This window comes from Scyliorhinus torazame, chromosome 16 (genome assembly GCF_047496885.1).
Source record: "Scyliorhinus torazame isolate Kashiwa2021f chromosome 16, sScyTor2.1, whole genome shotgun sequence".
NCBI lineage: Eukaryota > Metazoa > Chordata > Chondrichthyes > Carcharhiniformes > Scyliorhinidae > Scyliorhinus > Scyliorhinus torazame.
The window spans coordinates 188,118,119-188,138,994 of record NC_092722.1 but is presented as its reverse complement, the minus strand read 5'-3'; the positions used below and the strand labels follow the sequence as shown (position 1 = coordinate 188,138,994).

At 49.0% G+C, this 20,876-nt stretch overlaps 1 protein-coding gene across 2 annotated transcripts in view; it reads right to left on the bottom strand.

Annotated features, from left to right (window-relative positions):
• The window catches only part of crtac1b (cartilage acidic protein 1b), a 401,398-nt gene that overhangs the window by 155,415 nt on the left and 225,107 nt on the right, over positions 1–20,876 (bottom strand). For both annotated transcript variants that reach the window (XM_072479631.1, XM_072479632.1), the window contains exon 6: positions 13,220–13,354. In XM_072479631.1, coding sequence (XP_072335732.1) covers positions 13,220–13,354 — 135 coding nt within the window. The remainder of the gene's footprint in view (positions 1–13,219; positions 13,355–20,876) is intronic.

Here is a 20,876-nt window from a genome sequence, read left to right as displayed (position 1 = left end):
TTTAAGTGAGTGGGCAGCAAGGTGGCATAGGGAGTATAATGTAGGGAAGTGGAAAATTATTCACTTTGGTCGAAAGTGCAGAAAAGTTGAAATTTTAAAGATTCTTCCGCCTTGTTCTGGATTTCCCCCGCCCGAGGAAACCATTTTCCTGCATCTGGCCTATCCAAACCTTTCTACATATTACAAACCTCGATTGTTTGCAGTTTTGGTCTCCTTGTCTGAGGAAGGATGTTCTTGCTCTACAGAGAGTGCAGCGAAGGTTTACCAGACTGATTCCGGGGATGGCGGGACGGATGTACGAGGAGAGATTGAGTCAGTGTTCAATTCTGGTCGCCACACTACCAGAAGGATGTGGAGGCTTTAGAGAGGGTGCAGAAGAGATTTACCAGAATGTTGCCTGGTATGGAGGGCATAAGCTATGAGGAGCGATTGAATAAACTCGGTTTGTTCTCACTGGAACGAAGGAGGTTGAGGGGCGACCTGATAGAGGTATACAAAATTATGAGGGGCATAGACAGAGTGGATAGTCAGAGGCTTTGCCCCAGGGTAGAGGGGTCAATTACTAGGGGGCATAGGTTTAAGGTGAGAGGGGCAAGGTTTAGAGTAGATGTACGAGGCAAGTTTTTTACGCAGAGGGTAGTGGGTGCCTGGAACTCGCTACCGGAGGAGGTAGTGGAAGCAGGGACGATAGGGACATTTAAGGGGCATCTTGACAAATATATGAATAGGATGGGAATAGAAGGATACGGCCCCAGGAAGTGTAGAAGATTGTAGTTTAGTCGGGCAGTATGGTCGGCACGGGCTTGGAGGGCCGAAGGGCCTGTTCCTGTGCTGTACATTTCTTTGTTCTTTGTTGTTTCTTTGTTCAGTCAGGAGTATGAAAAAAGATGAAACTCGCTTATTGTCACAAGTACATAAGAACATAAGAACTAGGAACAGGAGTCGGCCATCTGGCCCCTTGAGCCTGCTCCGCCATTTAATGAGATCATGGCTGATCTTTGTGGACTCAGCTCCACTCTCCGGCCTGTACACCATATCCCCGAATCCCTTTATTCTTTAGAAAGGCATCTATCTTTTTCTTAAAAACTTTTAAAGAAGGAGCCTCAACTGCTTCACTGGGCAAGGAATTCCAGAGATTCACAACCCTTTGGGTGAAGAAGTTCCTCCTACACTCCGTCCTAAATCTACCTCCCCTTATTTTGAGGCTATGCCCCCTAATTCTGCTTTCTCCGACCAGTGGAAACAACCTGCCCGCATCTATCCTATCTATTCCCTTCATAATTTTATATGTCTCAATAAGATCCCCCCGCATCCTTCTAAACTGGATGGTAGGCTTCAATGAAGTTACTGTGAAAAGCCCCTAGTCGCCACATTCCAGCGCCTGTCGGGGAGGCTGGTACGGGAATTATATCCGCGGGAGTTCAGAAGAATGAGGGGGGAACCTCATTAAAACCTGTAAAATTCTAACAGGACTAGACAGGCTGGTTTAGCTCAGTGAGCTAGACAGCTGGTTTGTGATGCAAAATAAGGTCAGCAGCGTGGGTTCAATTCCCGTACCAGCTGAGAATTCTGAAATCACCCTGTGTACCCGAACAGGCGCCGGAATGTGGCGACTAGGGGTTTTTCACAGTAACTTCATTGCAGTGTTAATGTAAGCCTACTTGTGACAATAAAGATTATTCACCATTTCAAGGTGAGAGAGGGAAAGTTTAAGGGAGATGTGCGTGGAAAGTGTTTTACGCAGAGGGTGGTGGGTGCCTGGAACGCTTTGCCAGCGGAGGTGGTAGACGCGGGCACGATAGCATCATTTAAGATGCAACTAGCAATATATATGAACGGGCGGGGAACAGAGGGAAGTAGATCCTTGGAAAATAGGTGACAGGTTTAGATAAAGGATCTGGATCGGCGCAGGCTGGGAGGGCCGAAGGGCCTGTTCCTGTGCTGTAATTTTCTTTCTTCTTTGTTCTATTTACCAGGTGCAGGAAGGATGTTGCAGATAGTGGGGGTGTCCAGAACCAGGGGCGAAATTCTCCGGTATCGGCGCGATGTCCGCCGACCGGCGCCCAAAACGGCGCAAATCAGTCGGGCATCGTGCCGCCACAAAGGTGCGGAATCCTCCGCATCTTGGGGGGCCGAGCCCCAACCTTAAGGGGCTAGGCCCGCGCCGGACTAATTTCCGCCCCGCCAGCTGGCGGAAAAGGCCTTTGGTGCCCCGCCAGCTGGCGCGGGAATAACAGCTCCGGGCGGTGCATGCGCGGGAGCGTCAGCGGGCGCTCACGGCAACGCCGCGCATGCGCTGTGGAGGAAGTCTCTTCCGTCTCCGCCATGGTGGAGACCGTGGCGAAGGCGGAAGGAAAAGAGTGCCCCCACGGCACAGGCCCGCCCGCGGATCGGTGGGCCCCGATCGCGGGCCAGGCCACCGTGGGGGCACCGCTCGGGGCCAGATCGCCCCGCGCTCCCCCCAGGACCCCGGAGCCCGCCCGCGCCGCCTTGTCCAGCCGGTAAGGTAGGTGGTTTAATCTATGCCGGCGGGACAGGCATTCTACCAGCGGGACTTCGGCCCATCGCGGGCCGGAGAATCGCGCGGGGGGGGCCCGCCAACCGGCGCGGCGCGATTCCCGCCCCCGCCGAATATCCGGTGCCGGAGAATTCGGCAACCGGCGGGGGCGGGATTCACGCCAGCCCCCGGCGATTCTCCGACCCGGTGGGGGGTTGAAGAATCTCGCCCCAGGGGTAACAGTCTGAGGGTACTCGGTAGACCATTTAGGACAGAGATGACGAGAAATTTCTTCACCCAGAGAGTGGTCGGCCTGTGGAATTCGTCACCACAGGAAGTAGTTGAAGCCAAAACATTGTCTGTTTTCAAGAAGCAGTTAGATATAGCACTAGGGGGGGAAGGGGATCAAAGGATGTGGGAGAGCGGGATTAGGCTATTGAGCTGGATGATCAGCCAGGATCACACTCAATGGCAGAGCTGGCTCGAAGGGCCTCCTCCTGTTCCTATTTTCTATGTTTCTATGCACCATTTTACACACCTTAATTTTTGATGCACAGGTCCAGTTCACGTGAATGTGGGAACCACTTATCGCCCCACATCTACTTCCAGCAGGTCGCAGTCCGGGTTTTTTCATTTGCTGCTTTCCCCACGATTTAAAAAGAAACACCCAAGTTCTGCGACTGCGCAGGGTCATCATTTCAATTCAATTCGGGGAGCCATTTCTCGGATGTAAGCCCTCGGAGTTAATGATCTTTAAATTACAGCATAAACCAGTCTGATGTTCCGGGAGTTTGGCTGGATTGCAGAAAAGTCCCCGAACAGGGCTTGTTTTCCACAGCAGAAACCTACTTTCGAAAGCTTCTACTTGTCAATAATGTATAATTCCCACCTTGCATTCTTCATCTTTCTAATTACATGCTGCGCTGTACTTCAAAATAGGGAAGAGGGGAGTAAAAGACTGTTCTCGAATCCCAGTGTTTTCAGGGAATGAGCAGTAACAGATGGCTACTAATGAAGTGTTGAAATGTGATTAAAGAATAGAGAAGCAAAATCAGACATCTGCTCTCCAAAAAAAAAAAACCCCCACTGGCTGACTGCTCCACAAATCATTTCAGTCGAAGGTCACAAGGAACAGCTCCAGCCCACACTTTGTTTCTTCGTTTAATCAAAACCGCGAGACAGGGAGGTGGCGATGGGATTGCTCTGTGGTAAATGACGCTCGAGTGAGTGACTTACGGCGAGATATCGCTGGGCTGCTGGTCTGAAGCCAGGTGATTAAGGCCCCGACGCTCGTTGCTCTCTTTGTAAGAAATAGATGGTCTCTCGTAGTCAGGCCAATGATGGACTATGTCCATGAGCTGAACTGATGATGCTTAATTTCGGCACTGAGCGTTGTCGATGTGAGCACTGTGCACCAGTTTGGATCTTCAATCTATCCGCCGGGTATTCTGAAGGTCTCACCATGCTGTGATTCACAATTTGGTAGAAATGAGAGTCTGGATTCTCCGCACCCCTAAACTGAAATCATGGCAGGCACTGGGGCGGAGAATCCATTTTGGTGCACAAAATCATGACCGCCGTACTAGGGGAGTACACCACGCCACCTAGGACCTAGCTGGGGCCATTGCCAGAGGCCCGCTCCGCCATTTTGCGCCCCCGACCGCCCGATGTCCCGATGGATCTAATGTGGTCCAGTCGGTCGGGATACTAGCGTTCAGTCCGCAGCCGCCCTGGTCGGGGGCGGGCGGATGGGAGGGCAGTGGGGGGGGGGGGGGGGCCTTATAGAGGGCCGAGAAATGTTTGTGCGGGCTGACAGGGTCGGGCGTGCGGCCGATCGGGGGTTTATTTTTACGGTCCAGCTCCTTGGTCCGAGTCTGCCACGGACCACGGCGAGGCACCTGGGGGCCGCCGCCGTGCACATGGGAGGCCTCAGACCCGGACGTGCGGGGGCCCGTACCTGCAGCAAAAGCTGCTAGAAACATGCCGCGTCCTTGCTAGGCCCCCTGCAGGGCCTTGCATATGTGGCCTTCTCACCCAATTTTCTTTGGCTTGAAACCCCACCGTTTTTACAACGGCGTGGGGGACATAGTCCCAAAAACAGAGAATCCAGCCCGTGGCGTCAAGTTTTGATGAGAGCCCCAAAGTCCCTTGGCTAAGGACATCTCCTTGGTTGAAAAGAGCAGGGGAGATGATAAGGAGAGTCAAAACACTCCTTAAAACTTACCTCTTGACTAAATAAGCTTCTGGTCTCTTGCCCTAATATTGCTTTATGTGGATCAGTGTCAAATGTTGCTTTATAATGTTCCAAAGACCTTGGGATGTTTCATCTGTTCAAGGCACTGAAGTTGTTATTGCTGATTCATAGAATGGTAGAATTTACAGTGCAGAAGGAGGCCATTCGGCCCATCAAGTCTGCACCGGCCCTTGAAAAGAGCATCCTACTAAAGCCCACACCCCCACCCTATCCCTGTAACCCAGCAACCCCATCTAGCCTTTTTGGACACTAAGGGCAATTTAGCAATCCACCTAAGCTGCACACCTTTGGACTGTGGGAGGAAACCGGAGCACCCGGAGGAAACCCACGCAGACACGGGGAGAACGTGCAGACTCCACAGAGACAGTGACCCAAGCCGGGAATCGAACCTGGGACCCTGGGGCTGTGAAGCAACAGTGCTAACCACTGTGCTACCGTGCCTCCCCTTTCTGTCCTTCTGTCCCCTTTGCATTCCTATCCCCTCTTTCTCTCAGTCCCTCCCCCTTCTCTCCATTTGGACGCAGTTAATTCCTTCTCACCAACTCCTTCCCATCCTGGCTCTCTCCTCTTTCCCTGTTCTCTTCCTTCTAACATTCTCTCCTTCCCTTTTCCTTCTTATGTTGTTTTTACCTGAAGTAAGGTCAAGGTTAAGATGGCACTTCATCAAAGCCAAGCTTAGCTTGGCGCCCGCTCAGTTCAGTTCTGCCCCACACGAAGGAAGGTCTCTCGATCTACACCGCTGAAGCCTCTCCATCATTTTAAAAGCATTTAGCGGATCGGCCCTCAGTCTTCTCCTTGCCAAAGTGAAGAGCCTAAGCCTGTCCAGGTAATCATCACGAACATAACTTGTTTATAAGATGATCAGCGGAATAGATAGAGTAGGCAGTCAGAGACTTTTTCCCCGGGTGGAACAAACCATTACAAGGGGACATAAATTTAAGGTGAATGGTGGAAGATATAGGGGGGATGTCAGAGGTAGGTTCTTTACCCAGAGAGTAGTGGGGGCATGGAATGCACTGCCTGTGGAAGTAGTTGAGTCGGAAACATTAGGGACCTTCAAGCAGCTATTGGATAGGTACATGGATTACAGTAGAGTGGCATAGTGTAGATTAATTTGTTCTTAAGGGCAGCACGGTAGCATTGTGGATCGCACAATTGCTTCACAGCTCCAGGGTCCCAGGTTCGATTCCGGCTTGGGTCACTGTCAATGCGGAGACTGCACACCCTCCCCGTGTCTGCGTGGGTTTCCTCCGGGTGCTCCGGTTTCCTCCCACAGTCCAAAGATGTGCAGGTTAGGTGGATTGGCCGTGATAAATTGCCCTTAAGTGTCCAAAGTTTCCCCTAGTGTTGGGTGGGGTTACTGGGTTATGGGGATAGGGTGGAGGTGTTGACCTTAGGTAGGGTGCTCTTCCCAAGAGCCGGTGCAGACTCGATGGGCCGAATGGCCTCCTTCTGCACTGTAAATTCTATGATAATCTATGATTAATCTAGGACAAAGGTTCGGCACAACATTGTGGGCCGAAGGGCCTGTTCTGTGCTGTATTTTTTAATGTTCTATGTCTGAGCGGTTGCACCACCATCTTCCAAATCTGACAGCGAAGCAAGTTCCAATTTCAACACAGAGATGATTCATGGAAGAGGAACAAGATGTGAGACCTCTGCATTGGGAGAGTAAAAGGAACTAATAGATTTTGAAGGAACGATGACAAGTTAGAGTGAATAGAGAGAAATGTTCAATATTAGAAGGCAAACAATCCATGCCATCAGTTAACCTTTCTATATCCATTCATTCTCAATCTGTCCTTTCCCTGCTTTTGATGTGGTCTCCACCTCATATTTGTTGAATCAAGAATCAGTGCATTTTCCTTTTGAATGCTTCACGGAGCTCCTCATTGCTTGCACTAAATTCTGCATCAGGTCCGCTGCATTGCCCAATGAGTGTCAATGGTGGGGGGGGGGGGTTATGCACTGTAGCCTGGGAGCTAGCATTTGCCAACTCAAATCCTCGCGAGTTACGGACAACCATCAGTGAATAATTACCAGCCTTTTTTTCTCTCATGGGCTGTGGGTGTTGCCCATCCCTCATTGCCCGGGAACTGATTGGCTTGCTCGGCCATTTCAGAGGGCAGTCCGGTGTCAACCACAGTGCTGTGGGGAGGCCTTGTGGTGCATGGGGCAGCGTCCTTGCCTCTGAGTCCGAATCTCCAGGTTCATGTCCCACCCCAGGCCAAGGAAGGTGTGTTGACAGCGCAACAGGTTGGATGTTGGCCTGCAATAGGGGCGCAATCCTCGATACCGCCACCAGCGGGGGCGCGGAGCCCCTGAGCGGGATCCTCCGCACGGCCTGGTAAAGACTCCTCTGACCTGAGCAACTCCCACCACACAACTTCACCCCTGAGCCCTGACACCCCCATTGAGCCAATCCGGCCCTACTCCCCAACCCCACTCCACCCCTGACTCATGGCTCTATCCCTGACCTAATCCGACCAGCCCCCTGCTCCGACTACCCGTCCTAACAATGACAAATTGCCCCTTAGTGTCCAAAGGTGTGCAGGTCAGGTGGATTGACCACGATCAATGCAATGAAACAGGTTGGATGTTGGCCTGCAAATTCTCCCAAAAGAGCATTTAAGTGCTTTCTGCAGAGGAAAAGAGGAAGTGAGAGCACTTAACTGCATTTGTTGAGGTCTAAAGTTTGTCAATCGTAGCTAGATGTTTACAAACATTGTGGTTAGTTTCGTAGCTTGAGGTCCATTCAAGCATGAAGGGAAATGGAATTCAGCAACCTAGGCTACTGGCTGTGTGCAAGCTGTCAATCATGGCCTGGTAAAACCAATTTCTCATTGATGTAAATGAAAGCCTTGCAGATCAAAGATCCGAGAGGGTTTAAACCCGGCTGATGTGCTTTTCGACTTCCAGGAATTTACAGGTGCTGCTTTCTCTGCCTGAGCCAGCAGGTGTAAGGTATAACTGACCTTTAGCAGAAGTTTATTTCCCTGTGTCTGTCTCTGTAATGGAGGGGGGGGTCTAAGGTGGATTGACCATGCTAAATTGCCCTCAGTGTCCAAAACCGTTAGGTGTGGTTACGGGGATAGGGAGGAGGTGTGGGGATAGGGTGGAGGTATGGGCTTAGGTAGGGTGCTCTTTCCAAAGGCCGGTGCAGACCCGATGGGCTGAATGGCCTCCTTCTGCACTGTAAATTTGATTATCTTTGGTGGAGGGTCTCTCTTATAGGGGGAATCTGTTGGAGGGGGGTCTGTTAAGGGTTTTGATTCAGGTGTGGTCGGAGGAATTTGCATTGTGGGGGGGGAGGGGGGCCTCTGATGGACTTTGGGGTAAATACCCTTAAAGAGTTACCCCCATGGCCCACCGCGTCAGGGCCTTGTTCAAAAATACCTACACCACTTCCTGCCCACGTGAATCCCGACACAGAGGACCGGAGAATCACGCAGATTTGGAAATTCCGGTGTCCAGCCCGTTAATAGGGGCGCAATCCTCGATACCGCCACCAGCGGGGGCGCGGAGCCCCTGAGCGGGATCCTCCGCACGGCCTGGTAAAGACTCCTCTGACCTGAGCAACTCCCACCACACAACTTCACCCCTGAGCCCTGACACCCCCATTGAGCCAATCCGGCCCTACTCCCCAACCCTACTCCACCCCTGACTCATGGCTCTATCCCTGACCTAATCCAACCAGCCCCCTGCTCCGACAACCCGTCCTAACAATGACAAATTGCCCCTTAGTGTCCAAAGGTGTGCAGGTCAGGTGGATTGACCACGATCAATGCGCGGGGTTAGGGAATAGGTTGAGTGAGTGGGCCCAGGTGAAGTGCTCTTTTGGAGGGTTAGTGCCGGCTCGATCAGCCGAATAGCCTCCTGCACTGTTGGGATTCTGTGGCTTCTATGTCAGCCTACCCGCCGTCCACCCAACTCAGCTGCACTCCCTAGCCACCCTACCCCCTTCAAAACTGTTCACTTAAATGAATAAAGCAGCTCGTGCCGTGAAAAGTGTGCGTGGTATCTGCGCAGATTCCATCCGCTGTTCCCTCCGGGGTGTCCGGCAGGACCTACCATCGGAAGATTCCCATGAATAATGGACGGAAGCCGCGTGTGTGTGGCCATCAGATCAGGATTGGGAATAGGGCTTCCGACCCCGAACGTAAGACTATGGTCCCTGATATCCCGACTCAGCGGCGGGGGGGGGGGGGGAGCGGAAGGCTGGCCGTATACCTCCACTAATTTCCTCACCAAGGTCACGGAACGTCAGCTGATTCCCCAGCAACGGGGGAACGCTTCCATGAACGCAGTGTGCAGCTTGCGAGAGGAGAAAAGTGCACTTCTAACAGGGGGGGGGGGGGGGGGAAACACTCCAGAATGTTCTGACATTGTACACATGGAGCTGGGAAACATTGTGCCACAGTTGTCAGGCGCACGCCATCTGGCATTAACAGGATCACCCCGAGGCGAGAAGGATGACTTTTTCTGACATTTGAAATGTTTACAGCACTGCTGAGCTGTACAGTGCCGTGCTGCGCTGCCCAATACTCCTACCAGTCACCCTGAAGTAACACTGGGAATATTTGGGACGCGGCTTTTGATCCTGGCAAGGGCACAGGTGGCAGTTGGTTCATACCCGCGCCCTCCCAGGGGAACGAACAAACAAACTAATTGGAGACCAGTGCCAATGTTTGAAATGGTTGGCAGGCAGGAATCTAAGCTGACAGATATTGGAGCAGAGGGCAGGCATATTACTTAAATGAAATCTTCATATTTATGGAGTGTTTGAGCGAATCTGTGTAATTAATATCTGCACAAGTTATTGCGAGCAGCTGCAGGGGGTGGGCTCAGGGCTTTACCAAGTGATCCAGAGTGGCTGACGGCCAAGGAATTAATTGACATCTGGGGACGGGAGCTCATCGTACTTTGTTTCACAAGAACTTTTGGTGGCTTACCCGGGGAAGTACGTGGCGTGGAATCGCCATCAGAACGAGCCCAGCGGGGGCAATGGGCTAAGTGTTGACTGGCAGGAACGCCAGTGTTTAGCATCAATCTGTGTTGGCCGTGGCCCAAGCCGACAGCACTCCCGTCTCTGAATCACAAGGGACCTGTCTCAAAGTCCCATTCTCAGGTTTAAGCACAAGGAACAAGGTTGACTCTCCAAAGCGGTGCAGAGGGTGTGCTGCGCTGCCGGGGGGGGGGGGGGGGGGGGGGGGGGGGGTTGACGGGGGGCGGGGGGGGACATTGTACCAGTGATCGGCAACCTCGGCTGGTGAGTGGGCCACGAGAGTGTCCCTCCTTCATCTCAGCGGTCCGCAAGATTGAAATGGGGCCCTGTTGCACGATCAATAACTCCCGAAGCGAGATTGTAGGACAATTGAAGGCTTTATTGAACTAGATGTTTCCCCCAGCAGCGCAGGTACAGAACGCAGCAGCTAGAGAAACACAGACTCTTATACGCCGCCTTACTGGGCGGAACCAGCAGACAGGCTTCACCAATGATCTTACAGTATCAGGTACCTCCAACACCAATGATATTACAGCATCAGGTACCTCCAACCTAGGTACCGTATTACCCCTAATACCGACTACCACAGGCTCGTTCACTAACCATGAGCCCGTGAATAAAATTGATTACACGCCAAATATTTCATAAGTTATAGAAAATGCTTAATCATTCATTTACTAATAGAACTTACATCAGCTTCAAATGGGTAAAATTAAAAGAAATATTTACACTTTGGACACAGAGGGAGCACCCAGCTCTCACAGTCAATGTTGTGAGCAATCAGCACACACCTTCACTCGCCCTCGCTTTACGTGCAAAACACTTCAGGCATACCGGTCGGAAAAAAACTACACGGATGGAAATCAGCGGCATGTGGAAACTCTGCGACTGGACAATGGGCAACAAAATGTCTTGTGGGCCGCATTCAGAACCTTGATGGGCCGCGTGTAACCCCCGGGGCCAACGGTTGCCCACCCACTGCATTAACCCAAGGCTGTTCAGATGGAGGGAGACGATCTCATGGTGTTTATTCGGCGAAGAGCAGAGTTGTTCTCCCCAGTGTCCTGGCCAACATTCATCCCTAAATTGACAGCGCTAAAATGGATTATCTGCTCATTGTCACGTTGCTGTTGTTGTTTTGAACAGCCAGCTGCATTTCCTACATTACAACGCATACCTCATTGGCTGTAAAGGGCTTTGAGATATCGATGGTGTAAAACACGAAAATACAAGTCTTTCTTTTTGTTTCAATCAAATGCTAACTTTGCACTTAAAACAGATATTTTTTATTCATATAGATCCTTATTGGGTTTAGATTATCTCAAAGCACTTTGCACAATGAACTGATTTCTTTGTACTCTTGTAATTTAGGCAAATGCAATACAAGTTAAATTGGAAATAGCCTTTAGTGTTTGATTTGATTTGATTTGATTTATTATTGTCACATGTATTAGTACACAGTGAAAAGTATTGTTTCTTGCATGCTGTACAAACAATGCAGACCGTACATAAGGAAGGAAGGAGAGACTGCAGAATATAATGTTACAGTTATAGCAAGGTGTAGAGAAAAGATCAACTTAATACGAGGTAGGTCCATTCAAAAGTCTGATGACAGTAGGGCAGAAGCTGATCTTGAGTCGGTTAGGACGTGACCTCAAACTTTGGTATCTTTTTCCTGACGGAAGAAGATGGAAGAGAGAATGTCCGGGGCGCGTGGGGTCCTTAATTATGCTGGCTGCCTTTCCGAGGCAGCGGGAATTATAGGTAGCGTCAATGGATGGGAGGCTGGTTTGAGTGATGGGTTAGGCTACATTCACAACCTTTTGTAGTTTCCTGCGGTCTCGGGCGGAGCAGGATCCATACCAGGCTGTGATACAACCAGAAAGAATGCTTTCTCTGGTGCATCTGTAGAAATTGGTGAGGGTCGTAACTGACCTGCCAAATTTCTTTAGTCTTCTGAGAAAGTAAAGTCGTTGGTGGGCTTTCTTAACTGTAGTGTCGGCATGGGGGGACTAGGACAGGCTGTTGGTGATCTGGACACCTAAAAACGTGAACTAGTGATCATCTCAGAATAAGAGAGATATTTACGGCCCAAAATGTGGTGCAGAAGATCCACAATGCCAATGGCCGTTAGAAGAGGATTGAGTTGAGGAATCACCGTCTCACAGAATCACAGTATTGTTAGGGGGCAGCAGGAGGCCATTCGGCCCATTGTGCCTGCACCGGCCCTCCGAATGAGCATCATGGCTTAGCGACTGGAGTATCGTTACTTGTCTCCCTTTGAAAACGTTACACGGAGGAGAGGCCTCAATGTTGAAATAATGGGAGCAAGCTGTTGACTTCCCTCATGTATCTATCCAATTTCTTTATGAAATCTGGGATTTGCCGCACAGTCTAACTGAGGGGCTAATGCCCAATGAGCAGCTCTTACATTCACCAGTTTGAACTATATTAACATTTACACCAACAGCCAGCGTCATCTACTGAAAATGTAAATGATTTATGAAGATTCCTACTGGAGCGTTTAGTCACTGGAGAAGCAATTGGACCTTTGTTGCTTCCATTTTATGGGCATGAACCCGGTGGAGTTTGAGAAACTCAGGCAACCAGCAACCCTTGGCCCAAGGAAACCGGAGAGACATCCGACAGCTGGCAAGAGAGTTTCAGAACCCTCTTGGAGTAGTTACAAGGAGCTGGGCACATTCTGCCCAGGGTCATTCCTGGGGCATCAAGAGGGGCAGAATGCTCCACCAAACCTTCAATAAGCCCGGATAGCCATTCCCTACCTTGAAGCCCCCTCCCCGCGACGGAACCTGTCTTCAGGCTGGTGCTGGTGAGACCAGCTACCCAATCAATCTTCACCCATTCCAGTTCCAAAAATGGTCCCAAAAGAATTTACACTCCCGTGAATTTATTAAATCAATGCTCAGGCTTCTACTTCATTTTTAATGTGTATCCTGGAGAGTTGCTTTGCCAGTTATTGCTGAATGCTAGCTAAAGGGAGAACGAAGTTGCATTTATGTAGCACCTTCCGTGACCGCATGACGTGGCAAAGTGATTCCCAGCAAGTGAAATGTCACTGTCGTAATGCGGGAAATGTGGCAGCCAATTTGTGCACAGGAAGCTCCCACAAACAGCAATGGGATAATGACCAGGTAACCTACTCTAATATTTGTTGAGGGGAAAGTATTGGTCAGGGCTCGAGAAATCTTTGAATAGTTCCAGGAGTCCTCCATCCTCACCTGAGCGGGCAAACATCTCCTCTGGAAGATGGCGCCTCTGACAGTGCAGGGTTCCCTCATTACTGCACAGGGAATGTCAGCCTCGAACTTGTAGACTTGAATCCACAATTCTCTGACCCATTGACCAGAGCGCTGATGCCATGCTAGTCAACCGAGTGCCTGCGTTGGACTCCTGCTCTTTTTAAATGCTCTCTCCGCAATGCATTCATCTGCTCACTTACCGGCCTGGGCTGCTATGTCTGTGAAGGTGCCATCTCCGTTGTTCTTGAATAGGAAGTTAGGCCCATTCTCGTTGTCGCAGAATATGTCGGATCTGTCTGAGCTGACGATGGGGCCAACCGCAACTCCACGGCCACCTGCACCAGAGGAGAGAGAGGGGAGAACATCAGAACTAGGAGCAGGAGTGGGCCATTCAGCCCCTCGAGCCTGCTCCGCCATTCAATACGATCATGGCTGATCAGCCTCATCTCCACCTTGCTGCCCGCTCCCCATAACCTTTCATCCCGCTGCTAATTAAAAAACTATCCATCACCTCCTTAAATGTGTTAATAGTGTTCCGGTGTCCACTGTACTCTGGATGAGAGAATTCCACAGATACAGTGAAGTAATTCCTCCTCATTTCTGCCCTGAATCTGCCACTCCTTAGCCTAAAACAATGACCTCTTGTTCTAGAATGTCCAACATCTACCTGTCAATCCCTTTTAGCATCTTATATACATCAATTCTATCTCCTCTCCTTCTTCTAAACTCCAGCGAGTTTAAGGGCAAACTGCTCAATCTCTCTTCATAAGACACGTCCTTCATCCCTCGAATCAATTTAGTGAACCTTCTCTGAACCTTCTCTCATGTATTTACATCCTTCCTCAAGTAAGAGGACCAAAACTGTGCGCAGTATTCCAGATGCCGTCTCACCAATGCCTTGTACAGTTGCAATGGCGCTTCCTTACTTTTATACTCTATTCCATTAGCAGAGAATGCAAGATTTCCATTTGCCTTCCTTATTACCTGCTGCACCTACATACTAACTTTCTGAGACTCATGCACGAGGACACCCAGATTCCTCTGCGCCGAATCATTTCGAAGTTTCTCTCCACTTAAATGGAGGGTTTAAAACACAGGCAGCTGGTGTAGTGTATTAAAAATTGCGTTGCACATTTTGTCCCTATGAGGCTACCATACACACACACGCATATACCAGCAGAGAGAGTCTACTAGGAAGACATAATAACGGATCCATGTTTCATAGCTTGTGCAGTTCTAATGCTACATGTTTCTGTCCTAAGAACTTCACAGCTGGGCGGGAGCATCAACAAATGACTGAGAGACAATGACTGGCAGCAGCAGTGGAGAAATCAAATTCAACGTACGCAGTCTATTGGATGAGGTCTTTCACCTTGTCCAGTTCACGAGAACCAGAGGACATAATGGCCTGCACTTGAAAAGGGGGGGGGGGGGTGGTTGCAATGTTAAATTTAAAATTAACCTGTGGAAACAGGGGCTGGATTCCCCTGCCCTGCCACATTTCTGCCCCGACCCGCTGGCCGGTCAATGGGGTTTCCCAGTGTGGGACAGCCCCACGCCGTCGGGAAACCCCCGGGCGCCGGCAAAATGGAGAACCCCCGACAAATATTTCAGGGCATGGATCTATGGATGATGGAGCGGAAAATATTGATTAATTTAAATCCAAATCAAAGATTTCTTTCAGATAATAACATTTGGGATGCAGTACATGGGTAATGGGCGGTGGGGATGAGTGGGTGGTGCAGTGGAGAGGAGGTGAAAAGCGTGTTGGAGAGTTGACCTGACTGGGAAAGGTGGCTTTTGGAGTTGTGGTTCCCAAATCTCTCCACCTCTGGGGTTATGTCCATCTCAGTTCTGGGCCCGTTGTACACGCACTGATAGTGGGCAACCATGGCAAATGTTCAATAGGGAAAGGAAACTGTCTAAGATCCACTTGTCATAGTTATACCCAGAGGTAGGAACGAGGTTTAAAAAAACCCTGGCATCTTTGTCATGGAATGCATATTGTAAATATCACTCGTAATTGCAATTATATCAAGGGGGGCGGTTAGCTCAGTGGGCTGGACTGCTGGTTCTTGATGTGGAGCAACGCCAACAGCGCGGGTTCAATTCCCGTACCGGCTGAGGTTATTCATGAAGATCCCACCTTCTCAACCTTGCCCCACGCCTGAGGTGTGGTGGTCCTCAGGTTAAATCACCTCCACTCAGCTCTCCCCCCTCAAAGAGGGGACCAGCCTATAATTGCAGCGACATTTGATTGAGGCACCACAGTGTGTCACATGCTGCCTGGAAAGAACTAGATTGCACGTTTGCTAATGTCCAATTTGAACTGTTATGGAATGTAACTTTATAGCATTTTATGAAGTAAGTTCGGAGGCTCTGTTTTCTCTTGAGCTGAGCTGGTCGGCATTCTCTGTTTCTCCAAGTTAGGGTTTTGATGGGAACCGCAGAGCTGAGCAGGATCTTTTTGAATCTCTCTCCCCGAAGGGGTGGAATTATTTCTCATGAAGCATTGCTCTGATATTCTGTTTAACTGAGATAAGCTGTTGGTGAGCCTGCTGAAGCTGACCACATATCAGAAACTGAGCAGATCTGAAGTGTATCCTCTGAGGTTAAGGCTCAGCTCAACACAGGTTGAATCGTGTCGCTGGAGGGAGTCCCACAGACTGAGAATCCGGCCTGAGTGGCCCAACTTGAAGATACAAACCAACCGACGGTTCAATAACTCACATTCTTAAGAGATCACCGTTAGTGTAGAGTAGGGGGGAAGAATAGGCGGGACTATTTGCGAGAGAGGAACTGTTATTTGAACTATGTTTTTGTAATTGATATTTGCACACTAATATTGTTACTGTTTACAATGCCAAAAATACCTCAATAAAATTGTTTGTTAAAAAAAGAGATCACCGTCTCCAAAGACCTAAACCCCAGCAGCGAAGATCCTCAAGTATCTCATACCCAGTTTAATCCCCATTATTTTGATCCTCCCCCTTTTGCCCTGTGTGTCTGGGTGGAGGGTGGGCTGGTGTTTGGGGAATAGGTAGACGAGTAGACCATTGTTCCATTATTTCCAATACATGTTCATCTTTTACCCTTGTTCGAAATAAACAATTTTTAAACAATTTTACTTGCAGTTCTGGTGCATGTAACTCAGTGGAGCAGTCAAGGATCTCAGGAAAATACACAAATTATTGGTTAATTCACTAATGTTGGGATTCCAGGGTCTCTGGGGCTGGAACTCACCGTGCACTCACCCAGGGTGTCTTAACACAACAAATGCTGGCCTAGCCAGTGAACCCCACATCCCAAGAATGAATTTTCAAAAATCTTTGCCCTCTCCTGCCCACATGCTCACGCCAACTGTCTTATGGCATGGGCACAGGGCATAGAAGCAGGAGTAGGCCATTCGGCCCATCAAGTCCGTTTCACCATGCAATTAATTCATGGTTGATCAACCTCAAGCCACTTTTCCATGCTATCTCCATATCCCTTGATGTGACTAGTCTCCAGGAATCTATCGGTTTCTTAATGATTGAGATTGTATTGACCTCTGGGGTAGAGAATTCCAAAGATTCACCAGCACCTGGGTGAAGAAATTCCTCTTGATCTCAGTCCTACTTGGCCTTTCCCTTATCCGGAGATCATGTCCCCTGGTTTTAGACTCACCAGCCAGAGGGAACATCTTTGGCAGGATTCTCCGTCCCGCCGCACCCGTTTTCTGGTGCAGCGCGCCCCTGCCGACAGCAAGATCCTCCGCCCTGCCTGCTGGCCAATTGGGTATCCCATTATGGGCACCCCCGCGGCGTTGGGAAATCTGTGGGCATGATTGTGCTGCCGGCGAAACGGAGGATCCCGCTGACAGAGAATCCAGTCCCATACCTCCATCCACCCTGCCACATCCTGGAGGGAATTGTGTAAGTTTCAATGAGGTAATCCCTTACTCTTAAAAACTCTGTGGAATTCAGACCCAGTCTCCTCAACCTCTCCTCATAAAACAATCCCACCATCTCAGGGGTTAGTCTGGTGAACCTCTGATGCACTCCCTCGATGGCAAATGTATATTTTCAGTTAAGGGAACCAAAACTACATAATACCCCAGGTGAGGTGTCACCAAGACTCTATACATCTGCAGCAAGACATTTTTGTTCCTGTACTCAAATCCCCTCGCGATGAAGGTTAACATACCAGTTCCCTGCCGAGCACTGATCCTTGTCGTACCCCAGTAGTACTACATGCCATCTCGAGAATGATCCTGTCTCTGTTTTCTGCCTGTTAACCAATTATCAATCCATTCAAGTATATTTCTCCCAATCCCATACCTCCTAATTTTATTGACTGACCTCCTGTGTGGGACCTTATCAATAGCTTTCTGAAAATCTAAATACACCACATCCACTGGTTCCCCTTTATCTATGCTACAAAAAATATCCATGAAAAACCCCAACATGTTGTCAAACATGATTTCTCTTTCATAAATCCATGTAGAATCTGCCCAGTTTTATCTTTCTTTTCTAACTGTCCAGTTATCACATACTTTGCATCAGATTCTATCATTTTCGCTCATAATAACATCAAACTAACAGACCTGTCATTCTCCATTCTTCCTCCCTTCTTAAATAGTGGGGTCACATTTGCTACTTTGCAGTCTGCGGGAACCTTTCCACAATCTATAGAATTTTGAAAGGTATTCTTCAGCACTCTGGGATGAATCTCAGCTGATCCAGGGGAATCTATCAACCTTCAATTCAGTTAACATTTTAAGTACTACCTCTTGACAAAAACTAATTTCTTTTTGTTCCTCAGTTTCACAAGTCCCTTGGTCACTCAGGATTTCAGGGATATTTTCTGTGTCTTATTCCTTGAGGACAGGCGCAAAGTAACCATTTAGTTTCTCCGCCATTTCCCTGTTCCGCACCAGGAATTCTCCTGACCCCACATGTGATGGACCCAGATTTGTTCTAGCTAATCTTTTCCTGTTCACGAACCTAAATAAGCGTTTACATTCCGCATTTATGTTCCCCGTTAGTTTGAATTCAGTTTCTCTTTTCCCTTTCTTCATCAGATTCTTGGTCCTCCTTCCCTGGATTCTAAATTGCTCCCAATCTGCAGGCTCCCCACTTTCCTGGCAGCCTTATGAGCTATGTAGGGCTCTCTCTTTCTTCTGATAAGGGGGCCTGTGATGAGGGTCATCAATATAAAACAATCATTGAGTGAGAATGGAGGTGGGAGAAATTTCTCTCATCAGTGGGTGTTTAGAGCGTGCAGAATGTTAGAGGATTAAGCATCAACAGAGAAAATCGGGTCAATATTTGAGGTGGAGGAAGGTCCGTGACTTGGAGGAGTGGGTAAGATTAGTTCTGGCTTGCTCCTGCAAAGGGATTGCATGAGTACGATTGGCTGAAAGGCCTCCTTCTCTGCTGTACACCTCAAACCATTATTTTATTGAGAAGGCCAAGCTCTCAAGGCACTGCTAATGGTGAGAAATGGATATTGCACGTTCTCCCCGTGTCTGCGTGGGTTTCCTCCGGGCGCTCCGGTTTCCTCCCACAGTCCAAAGATGTGCAGGTTAGGTGGATTGGCCATGCTCAATGAACGGGGGTAGGACAGGGAATTGGGCCAGGCAGGAGGCTCTTTCGGAGGTTTAGTGCAGACACGATGGGCAGAACGGCCTCGTTCTGCACTGTAGGAGTTCTATGGAAATCAGGAAGTACTTTCTCAGGTCATAAGTTGTAGAAATAGGAACCCTTTCCTTCCTAGGGCTCTGGATGCTGGATGTCAATAGAAGACTGAGATCGAAGGGTACCAAGGGATTTGGAGCGAAGGCAGGTGAATGAAGATCTTGCTGAATACCAGGGCTGGGTTGGAGGCCTGAATGGCCTTTTGATCCCATGGCCTTGAAATCCCATAGACAGAGGGTGACAAATATCATCAATGAATAGTTCTCTGAAGCATAGTTGTTGGAGGTGGACAACCAGAGACATGTCATCATTTATAGTTAACAACCATTCTACAGGACAGAATGACCTTTGGTTCCAATGTGCTGATTGGGTTGGCAGAGCCTGAGCCTATGCTCGGGAGCAGGAGATCTTTTTCATGTTGAACTGACACATTTTTCAGTTGAGGGTAAGAGTGTCCCAAATAAATAAGGCAGGAGAGATGGGACAAGGTGGGCCAAAGAGCCTCTTTCTGTGCTGTGAAGCTCTACGAGAGAGTTACATTTCCAATTACAACAACGTAACAGGACTAACAAACGCACAATAACTTGCAGTGGGATTATTGCAGAAAATAGGCATGGACAAAACAATTGGAGCCTGAAATTATGGTACTAAAATGGGTTAAAAATCTGGAGAAGAATTTCAAACTAATTCTTTGACAGTGGCATTGTTAAAAAGAAAAAGCACTGGGGATCTGGGGCTCCATAAATAAAGGCTTAGATTTCAAATGCATGAGATTATGCTGAAGCACAATAAAACAATGGCGTAACCCCCTCTGGAGTGTCTAATTCTGGGTTCCACACTTTAGGAAGGATTTCTGTACCTTGGAGAGGACGCGGTGGAGATTTACTGGAATGGGATCAGCAACGAGAGACTTGGTCATGTAGAGATACCAGAGAAGCTGAGGCTGTTATCCTTAAAGCAGAGAAGGTTAAGGGAGGGATTAATTGAGGTGCTCAAAATGATAAAGGGTTCTGATAGGAGAAAATAACTTTTTCCACTGTGGTGACCGTCGATAACCAGACAACATGGATTTAAGATAACTGGTCACAAAAAAACAACGGGGAGGTTAAGAGAATTTATCTTTTACTCAACGAGTTGGCATGGTCTGGAATGTGCTGTCTGAAAGTGCAGTGAAAGCAGATCCGCTGGTAATTTTCTGAAGGAATTGGCTGGATACTTGAAAAGGAAAAGGTTGCAGTTAAGAAGGGGGCAGGAGAATGGGACTCACTGGATAGTCCTTTCAAAGAGCTTGCAGAGGCACAGGGGGCTGAATGGCCTCCTGCAGTGCTGTAGGGTTCCATGATTTACATTCCCAGTATCCTGTGGGATAATTTTTTGCTTGCCAACTTCCCAAAGTCACAAAAGCCCCTTCGCGATCTATGGTTGAATCAAATCTACCGTGGACCACACAATTAACAATGGTGATTATCGATCACTAATTGATTGCTCATTAAGTGGTAGGTGCTAATTAGGGGGCAATGACATTCCACTCTAATCTCAGCAAACTTCCTCAGGTGGTAAATGTTCTGCGCTCCCTGCCTCATCCGCATTTACACACACCAATACCTCCTTTTGCACAGGAACAGACCCTTCGGCCCTCCAAGCCCGTGCCGACCATGCTGCCCGACTAAACTACAATCTTCTACACTTCCTGGGTCCGTATCCCTCTATTCCCATCCTATTCATGTATTTCCCAAGATGCCCCTTAAATGTCACTATCGTCCCTGCTTCCACCACCTCCTCCGGTAGCGAGTTCCAGGCACCCACTACCCTCTGCGTAAAAAACTTGCCTCGTACATCTACTCTAAACCTTGTCCCTCTCACCTTAAACCTATGCCCCCTAGTAATTGACCCCTCTACCCCGGGGAAAAGCCTCTGACTATCCACTCTGTCTATGCCCCTCATAATTTTGTAGACCTCTATCAGGTCGCCCCTCAACCTCCTTCGTTCCAGTGAGAACAAACCGAGTTTATTCAACCACTCCTCATAGCTAATGCCCTCCATACCAGGCAACATTCTGGTAAATCTCTTCTGCACCCTCTCTAAAGCCTCCACATCCTTCTGGCAGTGTGGCGACCAGAATTGAACACTATACTCCAAGTGTGGCCTAACTAAGGTTCTATACAGCTGCAACATGACT